The 14576-nt window shown below is 42.3% G+C and overlaps 1 protein-coding gene across 1 annotated transcript in view; it reads right to left on the minus strand.

The window, feature by feature from the left end:
• The window catches only part of TRIM71 (tripartite motif containing 71), a 61157-nt gene that overhangs the window by 9251 nt on the left and 37330 nt on the right, over positions 1 to 14576 (minus strand). Inside the window, exons 2-3 of the mRNA XM_071429437.1 lie at positions 10034 to 10201; positions 652 to 786 (exon numbers count right to left, since the gene is read on the minus strand). Of these exons, the coding sequence (XP_071285538.1) occupies positions 652 to 786; positions 10034 to 10201 (303 nt within the window). The remainder of the gene's footprint in view (positions 1 to 651; positions 787 to 10033; positions 10202 to 14576) is intronic.

A 14576-nucleotide genomic window follows, 5' to 3' on the forward strand; every position in this document is an offset into this window, starting at 1 on the left:
AATCTTACTATTGACACTTACAAAAGAAAACAAAGCTTCTCTTGCAGGGGACCATGACCACTGAATTACTTTTCTGGAACAAGAAACTTGCCTGTTACTTCCTTTCCTCATCTCAAAATACCACACAAGCATTGTTGAGCTGAAATGAGCCCACCAGTTCACAATTGTGCAGATACTCTTTTCTTATACTAGTTCAAAAAATTGCTTAGAGGGAGGACGCTACCTTGATTGACAGTAAAGGTTTTTAAGCATGGGGACAGTGAAAGTTGGTCTCACAGAATTTCTACCAGCCTTTCTAAAAAACAAAAAAGGACAGGATAGCATATACAGCTTTGCTCCTGTCCTTTATGAGGAGTGGATTGGAAAACCAATTATATTATGTACCTAATCCTAGAGCATGTGTTTTGAAGACATTGTTCAGAGGGGACCTCCTCTCGGGGCAGCTGCGGGGCCAGCAGGGGGAGTGCCCAGCCCGCGTGTGGGGCTGTGCTGCTCCCAGGATCCGGCAGCAAAAACCCCACCAGCAGCTCCAGGTAAGGAAACCTGCAGCTTTCCTCGGATATCAGAATCTGGCTGTGCAGTAGTTTGAGTAATTTTTCAGTTTGAAAAGCACTTGTCAGCAGTACAAACCACAAGTGTAAGGGTGAATACCTTCCAGAGCAGCTCACACTCGCGCTCTTCCAAGGCCTTCTTGTGTCTAGTGGTCACTACCTTGACTTCAGACTGTACCACCTTCGCTTTCATCTCAACTTGCTCTGCCACAGCCTGGGCCTGTTCAATACTCAGCTGGGGAGAAAAAAGACACACACACTTAGGGCTTGACCAAACCAATTAAAAATACACCAGAGGACTGCTGCTTATGTTTTACATTACACGCTACACCTTCAGTAAAGGCATAAAGTGACAACTCTTAGTTTCTTACTAAGCCTTCTTCACCCATTTCATACACTACAGCCTAAAATCTGTAAGGATTCCTTAAATACATGTATTACATGGAGTTTACACCTTCATTGTGCCTTGCACCCACACAACAGCACTAAATCCCCGTGCAATTGCAGCGAGCAGCTAATGTGGTAAACAAGAGATCTGCACAGAAATTCATACTTGTGTTTTCTTCCATGTAGAGAACCCAGCTTTTCTAGCCCCTCCAAATGGTTCAGACTGTTGTTGTGTGATGGGTCTGCTTCTAGTAAAAAAAGACACTGTAGGGAAAAGACTGTTGTCTATGCATTTGAGCTGCACAGAAATACGCCTAAAAGAATGTGGAGATAATCAATTTTAAAAGAAAAGAACAAATGGTTATCAGTAAAAAGTATTAATATAGTTATTCACACCTTGGGTAGAGGTGAGAATTATTTCTAATATTCAAATTATTTCTAATATAACCTTGCAATGTTAATATTTCAAAAATATTCTGTAGTAGTATTCTACAGAATGGACCCCAAAGGAGCATGTCTCTCCCTGCCCTCCCCCCCAAAATTAAAAATGGCTTCCTCAAAAAATCCATCCTAAACTACTCCCAAATTTCACAAAATATTACAGAAAGAGGCATAAAAACAAAGACCAGGCAAATCTGAAGGATCACAGTTCCCAGTGTAACAGGTTCAATAGCAATGGCCAACAATTTTTTCAACACCTTTGTCATAGAGTGAACCAGCAGATGAACTTGTGACCCTCAAAGAGGTTAAAAAGATAGTAACTTATTAGTTCCAAAATTCTAGAACAAGATGTTGGCCTGTGAAGGTATTCAGACTAAAAAAGAGGGGAGTTGTTACAAGTATACATACACTTGAAGGGAGGGCACTGAAAGGGCAGAGTCAGTCTCTTTCCAGAGGTGCCCTGTGAGAGAACCAGAGGCAATGGGCACAAACTGAGACAGAGGTTCCCTCTGAACATTAGGAAATGCTTCTTTTTCCTCAGAAATGCAGGCTCATTGAAATCAGCTAAAAAGGAATCGGAAGGCTTTACCATACATTCAGAACCTTCAGGAAGATGCCCTCATTTTAACTGTACTTATGAGGATGCACCAATCTAAGAACCACCACAATGAACTACCCAGTGTGATCCAGCATCATCTAGAATATCAGACAGTACACATTGTCATATTTCACTAAATGGTTGTTAGTATTTTTGAACTCTCCATTCAGCAGCATCTAGTTTATGCCAACAACTGGAATGCTAAAACATAAAAACTTAAATATAGTGTTACTTGGGCATTTTTCATTCCAGGTAAGTTATTTTAAGACAACTAGTCTGAACTAGACTTATTCTTCCAGGTCACATAGGAGATCCTTTTCTGAAAGAAAAAGAAGACTTAACTTGGCCAGGTAATTGCTCTCTGGAAACAAGCTGAAGACGACCCTGACAAAAATCAGACAAGACAACATTTCTATCTTTACTCCAAAGAATTCTCCTGCAAACTGTCAGGGGAAAACGGGAGTGCTGCTTGACAGCCAGCCTGCAGCCCAGGGCTCTGTAAGAGGAACAGGTCTTTCAGCTCTTCCTCCTTCAGGAACTTCACTACAGTTTTAACAGGGAATGTCTTCAAACTCATACAGCCTATGTATCCCAGTCCCACTGGAGGCTGACCTGACCTGCCCTCTCACAAAGCTTCTGGCAGGAAAATTTGGCAAAAAAACTAAAATCTCATTACAACAGTTAGCAAAGTAGACATGAAGTCACAACTGGCCATGGATTAAGACTTCATAAAAGCCAGTAGCCTCAGACCTAGCTAGAACAGGCCACACATAAGAATACTGTGCTTCTATCATCTCTTTGCCATTCAAATACAGAAGCTGCCCTACAGCAGGGAAAAAGCATGCATTTCTTACAAAACAGACCTGGATTCCCATCAAGTAGAGCAAAACACCTTCCTTCTCTTGTGAGGAGAAAGAGGTATCACCTTGAGAAACTATCCACTCATATTCCAATTCTAACAATGATGTCTGTGAAAGCATAAAAATTTTGATTTACTTATTTTTGCTTTTTGTACTCAGTACCCATTTAGAACTATGATCTATATATATGCATCCCTTATTATACCTAAGGCATAAGAGCGATCCCAATTTCCCTCATTAATCCCCACTAAAAGCAGAGTCCACCTTTCAAGAACTCCATCACAGCAGGAGCAGTAGCAATTCCCTGTGGATGCTGGGATCTTTCAGCTATAGGAACCAGTTATGCACAACCAGTTGTCTACCAACTACTCGTGTCATCATCTGATTTATTTTTACTTGCCCAAGTATGAACAGCCCAGATCAGTGGGGGATGGCCAAAATGCTAAGATTCTAATTCATCCAGGATATTGGTGATGTTATGGTAAAACTCAGGGGGCTCTGCACTCTGCCCAAATAAGCTAGAACAGCCTAGGAAGGCTGACGAGCATCAGACATGCAGAGTATGATGCAGAATTTTGGAACAGCAATAGCAAGTGATCTATATCTGAAGCAAAAGCCAAGAGCATTAAATACAATTTTTGGGAGTCTTCTTCACATGGAAATTCCTTGTTCACTTTGATTACTGTAAGGTGTCAGAGTTCTGCTATGAAAACTCACTCCTACTGTTCTGAAGGCATTTTCTGTGCTGAACTTGTCTTGGAGAGGTCAGCTTTTTAGGAAGCATGTTAAGCAGCAGTGCTTCTTGTTCTGGTCAGACACCACACAATCTTTTTAACAACAAATCATTGTAAAGAATAATAGCTTTTATCATGCTCTCATCATGGTATGTAAATTTTTTCAGTGCTAGTGGATTAGATGGTCAATCAGTTCACACACTTGGGAGACAGAAGACAAGGCCTGCATTTACCCAAGAATTGTGCTGGGTTACTCAATGTGAGATGGAAAACAACTGTTTTGTTTCCTGCTGTTGGCCAATAAAGTAAATCATCTATTTACAGCTGTACCTCTCCACCTGTGGCCTCTCAGGGCTCTAAAGATGGCCAACATCACTCCCCATTCTATTAGAGATGTTGCCAGTGCCTCGTGTTTGTTAAAAACAAGTAAAAACAAGAACAACACTGCTTGAAGTGTATCTTGTAAACTACTTTAGGGTTGAAACTGGTACTTCCAATTCCTCAAGAGTAAAACTGAAGTAGCAGCACTTGTTGTGCAGGTGACATGTTCCAGGGGGCCACCACCCAAGGACACTGCACACAGAGCTTCCAGTGAGGCAGACAAACGTGTTTGCATGAAGGACAGCAATGCAGAGACACCCATCCCTAGCTACTGCTACCAGCACATTTCAGTTCTGAGTAAAAGCTGAAGGGCAAAGTTGCATCAGAACCTGGGTGTCCTTCACAAGCTCCCTTTAGGTGGAATACCTCTGTGAGCTCCTCTTTATGTACATTTCACCATCTGAGGGAAAAATTAGTGATGATCTTGCTCCAGTGGTTATGGCAACTGATGGTACAACATGAACCCATGAAGGAACCAACTGCAAGAGCCAGAAGTAGCAGGGTAGCATTACAGAACTTGGCCATGCTTCTGGATGCCTATGCTGACTACAGGTGCCCAAATCAAGACTTGCTGTTTTGTAGAATGGCAACATTAGTAATTTGTTATATTTCCCGTCTTCTGTTGAACAGTAGGAACTATAGCCTCAAGTTACAAAAAAATTTTACATTATTTCATTTTTACCTAAATATGCCTAAGGGATATTTAATGTTCTAGACTTTCAAGTTTCACTGAGTGGTTTCTGCTGTCTGATACTCAAATTAAATCAGTATGTCCACAGTTATTTGAAGAGGCTACCTCAGGTCTCTGAAACAGCAGGGTGATCCAGGTGCTGGGTGATCCAGCCATGATGTTAGATCACACCAATTTAGTCCAGGAATTTGTCCAATTGGACAAATTGCAGCACCACACACCACAATGGCAGCACCATGAGATACATAAAGGCTGCTTATGGTAACTGTACTGCAACTCATCAGTGCTGGCTTGCATGAACATATTTGAAAAAGTCACTAGTATTTTTTTATTCCATCCATCCAAAGATGGGAGGGGGCTGTAATTTTTCAGCCATTAATTCCAACACTTAAGTTTCCCAAACTCAAGTTTTCCAATGAAGGCGTAAACCTCTGGAGAGAAAATTCAAATTCAAAAGCATTTGAACATTTTGGTTCTACTGAGGAATTCTTCAGTATTTGAGGGGTGAATGGACCACAGGTATTGAATAAAGAATATTAAATATACACTTTCCTACCTCAAGTATGGAGGATTTGCAGTTTAACCATTAAGAAATTTAAGACTAAGTTAACCCTAATCAGAGGGGAATGAACAGCTGAGATGCTTCTTCTCTGACAAACTCCTTTCTGCATTTCATAAGCACATTAACTACAAAAAATCCTGAAGGAAACTTTTTGCTGTGTCTCAAGTTAGCCCTCTTCCATGAAATGGAAGGTGTTCCAGCCATAGGTGGTTTGTTTTCAGTTCCTTAAGGCACAAAAAGATACGGTGGGTTTGTTTCACTAAACTTTTCCAGTTACTTATCACTGAGCCATGCAAGACAAAGCAACCGGACAAAACAGTTGGCTTTCTCCAGCATCAAGAACTGGATACAAACCTCCTGATGTTCTTACACTAGAAAAATTAACTGGAAGATCCTACACAATTGCAGTGAAAGGTACCAGGATTTGCAGTAATACTGGTGCAGCTATAGCACAAACCACAGTAGCTGGGCCAATTTAAAGGTTTCATTGCAATGTGTGCAAAACACTACAACATTCTCACTTGAAGTTCCTCACAAAGATAATTTTAAAATAAGCTTTGATGGAGGGACGGCTAGAGGCCAGGTTAATTCATGCCAGATACAACTAAACAATCATTTTGGTTTGTGCTGCAAGAACAGACTTTTTGCCTACAGTTTTAGGCAGAACAGTAGTTTGGACAGTGACACATGTCAAATCCATCTTCCCCAGTAACCATCTGCTCATATGCTGCACTGAGGAACTCACTGAAATACCACACAAAACAGAAACTAAAAGTACAAAGAAATTCAGCCTCTTTAATATAAATCCCAGCTTCAGAAAAGCACAATTGACTCAATTTTGTTGCCAAAGATTCATTTCAGATTCTCAAACCTGCAAGCCTGACTTCAAAGCCACGCACAAGGCTGCCTGAGCTAACTGAATGTGACAACCCCAAAAAGATCCCTTGCAGCACAGCAGTGCCATCCTTCTCAGGTATCGACCTCCCAGCAGCACACATCCATATGGCAACCCACAGGGAAGCTCCCACCCAAGGGCAGAGGCTCAAGGCAACGGATCAGCTTCCTCCTCTGGCCAGCCGAGTTTCTTACAGTACCCCCTCACCCCCTGTAAAGGTGTTAATCTATTTCATACCACTTCCCCCACAAATTTGGGAGGGAAGCTCCTAAGCCTTTCATGACAGATAAGAGAGCAGCTCCTGCTATGTTCTGCACTGGCCAGTCTCACCAGGCAGTGAGAAGCTTGCATGGTCAAGCACCCCTGCAAAAACAATTACAGGGCTCAGCTAAGAAAGAATTGATTTTGTTTTCCAATAAACCCACTCTTTTAAGACATCTGAGATGAACAGATTAAAATGTATTTTGACATGTTCACCTGGAAATTGACCCTAAATGAACATGAGCGCTCAGTGCTTTACTGTTATGCAAGTGCATTAGATTACATGCATACATCCATACATATATATACAGTTACACACGTATAGATGTATTTTAAGAAGGTGACATTTTGAAGAAGCCATCTATCTTTCACCATAACAGATTTACGTTCAGTTTGTGACCTAGTCCTTGGAAAAAATTCTGAAAGAAGACAGCTAAGTGTGCACTTTCGTGAGGTAAAACAAGGCAGCGGGACACGCTCCCCACATATAGAAAGGCAGCAGTCCTGATTCCTCCCACACCATTTATCCAGCGTCAACTTTGGCTTTCATATCACCCTGTGAATCAATCTGAGTCTCTGAAGAGGCTGGAAAAGTATCCCAGCTAGGAGTATAGCTTTCTGCTGAAATAAGAAAAGAGTCCTACCAGCACCCCAGTTGGATGTTGCTGCTTCATTCCCTGGCACCATCAACAGTCCTTGCAGCACTGCAGTCAACCAGCCAGGGGGCTGACCCAGCCAAAAAGTAAACCCACAGAAAAGCTACCCTTTCAGCTGGATCAGTTCATCACACAGGCACAAGTTCTCAAGTTAGAGACAGGCTCAGGAATGCAGGCCAGGACCATCATAGCACAAGGAAGCATGGAAGGCTCTCCACTGCTGCAGAAGTATCACTGAGGGGGAGAAAAAAAGCAAGCCTCTTGCTCTTTCTTACAGAGGACTTCAACTTCCTTGAAAAGTGAGGTTTGGACTCTTCTGGAGTGACAGGCTACATCAGGCTTCAGTGGATCAAGAGGTTGAAATGTATCCCAACTCACAGCATTTTTTTTAAGTCTGAAAAACAATCTTTCCTCCAAAGCCACAGGAAGAGCTTAAATAAACATTTCTTCCTAAAAGCCTTCAACTTTGCTTAACCAGATACTCTCCAGCCAGTTGACTCATGGCTTGATTTCCTCTCTCCTGCAACGCTGCCCTTCAAATTCCACCTTTTCCCATTTACTCTCAACTACCCCTCCTCATCCATCCTCAACATCTCCTGTCAGGGGAGCTATCACTTTCAGAGCCTATTAAGAAAGAGTTCATGGTACAGCAGTATGTATCAGTCCCACTAAGAAGTGTTACTACAATGTATTACTTTTCAAGCCTCTTACAGCTCCAGTCTTGTGTCCCTCATATTACAGCTTGTACTGGCATTTAATTCTCTGTTGGCTATTTCCATACTTTTAAGAAAATCACTCACACCAATTTCTTTTAATTTAGAGACTACTTATTTTAAGAGTTTGTTTTGAATTCATGCTGACACGCTGTCTCCTCCCTAGGATAAACATACAGCTTCACAGCCATATTGTCCCAAGAATAAGGAGAGCTCTGCTCCATGAAAACTGAGTTGAGCACTTCTGCTTTTAACAGCACCACATGCTCTTCTGGTTGCTGCTGATGTTGCTTCAGGAGTAGCTGGCTTGGGCTGAGCAATTTTCCCATTCCTGCACATGCAGATTTCCACCCCATTAATTTAATCACTGGTCTGTTTGCTCACTGCTCTTCTTTTGTGCAGTGGTCCAGATTAGGAACCCCACTAAACTAATGAAACAACTTAGCTCTTGAGAACATGGTTCATTTTACAGGTCTTTATACAAGCTGCTCAGCTAATACTTCCAAGACAGCCTCTTAAGCTGGATGGGCTGCAGCCAGACCTGGGCAAAGCTGCATGAGCTAAGTTCAGTAGAGTTGCTTGTTCAAGTTACATGAGCACAGCCAGTACCACACAACTTTTACCTGCACCATCAAGCAACAATCAGCCCACCACAATGGCAGGAGCCTTCAGCATGAAAGGCAGAAAAAGATAAGGGAGGAATGAGCAAAGTAAACTCAGTTGGAAGAAAATCAGTCACAAAAGCATTTATGCAATAGCAGCAGAGTGGTGCTCCATGATCTCCTGCTAGTTTCTACTCCGAAACACAGTCCTTAGATGATTCAGCTGTACTAGTTAGATGATTAAGAGCCCTGGAGGTCAAAAGCAATAATTTAATTACTAACAGGCAAGCCCTTGTCTAGGACAGCCTGGAGAAATTCAGCGATGGTCTTTAAACTAGTATAATTCCTTCCTTCTTGTCATTTTGGGGATGTGGAAAGCATTTCAGTATGGATACTGCTAAAGAGCTTTACAACCCAGTTTAAAACAAATCTTGGAAGATTCTATATCTACAAGGATTCTGCCTGAAGCTGGAGTTTAAAATAAGCCATCCAGCTCCAAAAACTTGTTGCTTACTGTGTCAGTGTAACAAGTTAACATCAGAAGCTGAAGGAAAATGTCAACAACTGATTACTGTCTATAGCAACATAAACTATTATCATTCCACTGGTGCAAAGACTTAATGAGAGACTAATTAGTTGCTCTTGTCTCACAGAATAAGCTTAATTCCTTCATTTACTAGAAACAAGCAGCAAAGGGAGGGCAATGAGCTTTGGGTTATTTTAATTATTGTTTGTTCCTTGCATGTGCCAGGAAAGCCCACCCAATTTGGAAAGTAAGTTACCTGCCTATCCATGACATTCTAAAAAAGTTTACTCAAATAAAATCTTAGTAGTTAAAGCATATAGTGTTGAGTTTTGTAATACCCAACTCAAATTTAGCACATGACGCTAACAAAACTACATGGCAACAGGTGTGGAGTGAAGCTCCCCACTATGGTCTCCCCATCCAAAGTCTCCCTATAGACCAAACTACTACTAATATATTAACAAACCTACCACTGGGTATTACTCAGCAAAAGTAATTATCTACATATCACTGCAGTTTAATTCCCTATGAAAACTCCTTCTCTAGTTTGAAGCACTGCGCTACCTTCTCTCCAGCCCTTGCCAGGTATTTATATTTGCACTACAAAACACAGCTGAGGTAGAGCACAGTAACAGGCAGAGTGCCTCTGTGTGTGCAGAGCAATCCTCACATGGAGATAGCTCTGGACCCTCTGCAAACGCAGGTTAAGGAATTTCACACTAATCCAGCAGCTGATTAGTATTTTGTATTTGGTGGCAAGACTGAAGACATAACAAGAGTCAAAGGTAGGCAGAGTGCTAGAAACTATAGGGGCAGGAAGATGCTCAAAGAAAGTCTGATTCGTGAAAACAAAACCAGGTTTGGCACTGCCACATAAGATCTGAGCTTTCTTGAAATGCTTCACACTCCAGTGCATTTGTACAGAGCTTCATATATATTGTGATTTACATGACAGGATTATGCTGCAAGAATGCAAAACTCATATAACAGCACTTTATTTTCAGCTCCACTGCCACTTCTGTCAGAGATCTGAGAAAACAGAAGGGGTGAGAAGACTGACAGCAGAAGCAGAGAGCTTTTTGCCTTGACACCTTGCCCTGTAACAGACAAGCTGGGTGGGAGAGGGGGGAGAGGAAGGAGGGGGAAATAAAGTACTCAAGTTGGGAGTATCTTACTTGAATAGCCTGTCGTCCTTGCTGAGCATCTGCCAGGAGCTGAATGGTGAGAGTCCTGGAGTCCTGTAGGGCGTCTTGGAGGTAGATAAAGCTGTGACCCACATGTCGTCCCATGGTACATTCCCGACATATGGGGACAGAACAGGTATCACAGTAGAAATGCAGTACCTGGAAGAAAGGGGGAAAAAAGAATTCTCACCACATAAAGAAGAAATGAAAAGAAAACAGAGCCAGGATGTGTTAAAAAAAAAATCCAAAAGCTCAACTATAAAGGAGATGGTTAGAGGCAGTAGCAACAGGCAAAGACTGCACAATAGTTTCTCCACAGAGGAAAAGCTATCCTTCCCAGTAAACTCCAAACCATGCCCCAACAGTCAGATGGAAGCGTCGTTGTTTTCTTTGCAATACAATACTAGGAAGAGTGTCCACATCAGCTCCTCTTAAGAGCGGAAGCCATCTGCCAACACTTACAGACTGGAGATGGCATCTATGGCAAGTTTCAGGTGAAGACTTTTCCTGAAAATACAAACACCAAATTCTCTTAAGAGGCCATTCAATAATCAATACACTGGAGAGCTGCAACAGCAGCACACCCACTGCTCACAAGGGGAAAACCAACCACGCATGCCAAGAACCATCCTCTCTTTTCAAAATATGCAAATCCCTTATGTTCAGGACAGCAACAATATTGGGCAAAACTCCCCCCTGCCACTTCCATCAACAAAGCAAAAATCCTTTGCTATGACAGTGTTTTCTATGCTAGTGATGCTTCAGGATGCTTGAGTTGGAAAACACGACTGGAACTTTATCACGCCCATCAGAGCGTTTGAATGCTGCAGTGACCTGTGGGTAACCACTAAATCCCCATTCTGTTCACAAAGCACTCCCAAACCCTATATTCAGATCGCAACTTAGACCAAGATGTTAGCCTAGAAAGCTGGACCCATTCATCAGCTGTAGCTGCTCCCATTCCATCCAGTAGAGGGAAGTAGCACACAGAAATAGCAACTTCCATGGAAGCCTGCCTTCTTAGAGCGAAGTAGAAACCAGCTCTCAAGTTTTTATTTCCAAAGATGCAAATGAAGGAGCACAACACTCCAACACAAGAAAGTTCTGTATTCAAGTCTTGCTCTTAACTACACACACTATTTTTCTTAGACTTCAATAACAGAAAAATCTGTATTACCATGGAACAGTACAATGGCACAAGGTTTCATATTAAAAACAACTTTTCCATCACCAGATATTTGAAGCCTACCTCAGAGAAAGGAGCCAGAGCAGAACAAAGATTGGAAAAGTGTTTGATATGCCTGTCTTCTCCCAGCTGTCATCCAGCCACTCCCGACTCCAGCTAACAGCTCGTGACATGGGGTGCATTACATCCCCCCTTTCCCTTCTCCCTCAAAAGCAAGGGAAGGACAGGACAGGTGATTCCCCCCTTGGATTGCCTGGGCTGCATAAAGTGACATTTTAAGCTCCTACAAGCACAACAGCTGAAGTGGTACATGGATTAATTTCTCAAAGGGGTATGTGTGTGTTCGTGTGCACATGTCAGATTTTACTAAAGCCTGCCCTTTTTTTTCTGAAATTAGGTTTTGCTGTAGGGAAACTAGAACAGACTTATGTTTGCTTCTGTTTAAACACTAAATCCTCAAGCAGTGTCTCAGATTCCCATTTTTCCAAGTAAAAAAATGCCTTAGGTCTGAAATGCATTGTTCAAACACATCATCTTCCTTAACTAGAAGGATCCTTGTCCTTACACTGCGGTTGTCCAAATATGTATACCATGTCCCCTTGCACATGAAGTTCTGTAATTTTTCTGTTGAAATTACAGGGAATGTTTATTACATGCTCCTGAATAACTCCACTTAAACAACTGAGAAGTTGAGGGAGAATGAAAACCAAGACAAGGTATCAAGTTAAGTCATATGAATCTGATATACTTTAAAAACATACAGCAGGGATTTGGGGCCTCAGTCAAGCAGAGCAGCTGAAAAGAAAATGGTGACCATATGAACAGAAGACCAGAAGCAAGTTAAATCTATTACTAGTCCTACACAATAGCCAATACCAGGAGCAAAAGCTCAGTCCTCTCCTGCTGCAATGTAACAGCATCCACTGGTAAAAGAGTCATGCAGCTGCTCAAGCCAAAGAAAAAAAATCAAGCTTCAACTGTTTAGTTGCCTCTTGCCACCCACCAAAATGTGGTGGGAAACATCACTCCTGAATTTCGAATGAAGAGTGACAAGAGCCATATTCTCCTTTAGGAAATGGGCAGATTACACAGGACATGGCAAGGGAAGATCTTGGGTAAATAGTACAGAGCCATTGATAAGGCCTTATTTATTTCTTAGTCAAACAAACAAATAAAACAAAAAAGGTAAAAACAAAAAAGATTAAAAACAGAGAGCAAAAGAGTTAGCAAGCTGGGGCAAAAAGAAGTAGATATGCTGGTCTGATCTCCATCACTACACTTTTCCTTAAGTACGCAGAGGGGAAAATTACAAATGCACAATCCTTGGTGCTCTCTGTGGGGAGGGGGGCTAGTCAGACAGCCACCAGAAGAGCACTGAAGGAGTCAGCTTCAAGGTGAACTAGCACCTCCCCAGAAACTCCTTTCTGGGCACAAAGACTACGAGAGAAGCCCCAGACTAGGCAGGGGTACAAGGAAGGGCAGGCCTCCTCCCGCAGCCAGTGTCACACACACACTTGTCAGGGCACCCAGCAGGCTGTACCCAGCAAAGGGGGCACGCTCCCAGAGAATAAACCTGGGAAATCTCTGGCTGTGCAGGGCACAACAGTGAGGGGGGGTTGTGCCAGCTGGGCTGCTGGGGCTTGGGCACAGCATCCAACTTGCCTGTGCTTGCAGGCACAGCCAGGAGTTTATTGTTAAGCTCAAGCCTGCTCACATCCCAGTCCCTAGGTCATGGCCACAAAGGTCACGTACTGCTAGATTAAGTTTCTATGCCTGGTTCTAAATAGAGGGGGGTGGGGGGAGCCAGAGCTCCCCTTTCCCCCCATCCCCCAAACAAGCAACTCCCTGGAAAAAAAGGGGAAGAAAAAAAAAAAAAAGAAGATAATCATACTGAGGATAGGTGTAGGACAATGCACAGCTGTGTTCTCAGTTCAGAACTGATGCACACACAGTGCACCCAAAGCAGGTTCAGTTCCAGCAATGTGAGATGGCCTCCCCACATTTCAGGTCTCTGCTACTGCAGCACTGCAATGCTCCTCAGGGACAAACAGCTCCTGCTCCTCACAGCACAAATAACAAGACTGGTCTTGAAGGGTGGATGGGCAGAAGTAGCAGGAGGGAAGGGAAGAGTCAGACTAAGTCTTCCTCAGTGGACATCAGCTTACACTCAGGGAAAAAAAATTACACACCACCCCAAAAATCCCAAACAAATCAAAAACCCCACTAAAACAGGGTTTATAGGAAAGTCCTAAAAATTTTCCCCCCTCCCTATTTGAAGAGGCAGAGATTATACAGCCAAAAGATCCATCAAGCTGTAAATTAACTATTGTCCTGTTAATTTCACTATTTACCCAAACATAGGAAAAACTGGTTTATAAGCAAACACCTTCAAACATAGCAGGTTTTTTCCAAACCACGTGAATGCTCTGATGGGCAGCAAGGAAAGAAGTATGAAAGCAGAGATATTTCTCCTTTTAAAGAAATGTATAATCTGTGTAAATTGCATTTAATGAATTGTTTCTTTCTGAAGTAATTATTAAGTAATTAGGTAAAAATACCATTTTAAAGATAAAAACTGGTGCTCTACAACACCCTATCCAGTAGGGAAAAAAAGATTAATAAGCAAGTTTAGGAGCTTTTATTTCTTTTTTTAAACTGTTCTACTCAATTAATTAGTATTTTAGAATTTCCACGAGAATTAAGTGAAGAGAGAAATCAGAAGGAAGAGGGACTAGTTTTAGAGATAGTTAAAAGTGATTTATTTTAAAATAAATCAGCTATGGGTTGATTATTTCCCAAACAGGAAATATTTCCTGAATTGGTGGCATACAATTTTAGACACAAAACAATAAAGGGAGCCTACTTCAATTTAAACAGAATCAGTGAACCATGTTACAGGGCTATTCATCTTTTACAGCCACAGCAGCCCAAGAAATACAACAGCAAGGCCATAAATGTGATTGCTTCAGGAAAGGCTGTACAGTGCACCGTAAAAACATTTTACAACAGCAGGAATTCCTGGGTGTCGCTCTCCCCATTTTTTGGTCCATCTGCTTTCAAAGGGGGCAGGGGGATGGGCGGAGATGTTGTTAAACGTCCCCCGGGACTGCACAGCAATCAATCATCATCTGATGAATGGCCACTAAAGTTAAACCCTGACCCCACTCCACAATTCCCACACCAGCCCTTCTCTCCTTACTGCTGACCAGCTTCCAGCGTGCCCCCCCACCTTCCAGCCCTCACCAAAATTTCCCAAATACCAAGCCCAGACAAAAGCAATGGAATGTAGTAGGCACCATGACAGAGGAGAATTCAGCAGGAACAGCATCTGAGGAGGCTTATCCTTAC

Source organism: Agelaius tricolor, unplaced genomic scaffold (genome assembly GCF_023055355.1).
Source record: "Agelaius tricolor isolate 1412-34295 unplaced genomic scaffold, bAgeTri1.0.p SCAF_6, whole genome shotgun sequence".
NCBI classification, from domain to species: domain Eukaryota; kingdom Metazoa; phylum Chordata; class Aves; order Passeriformes; family Icteridae; genus Agelaius; species Agelaius tricolor.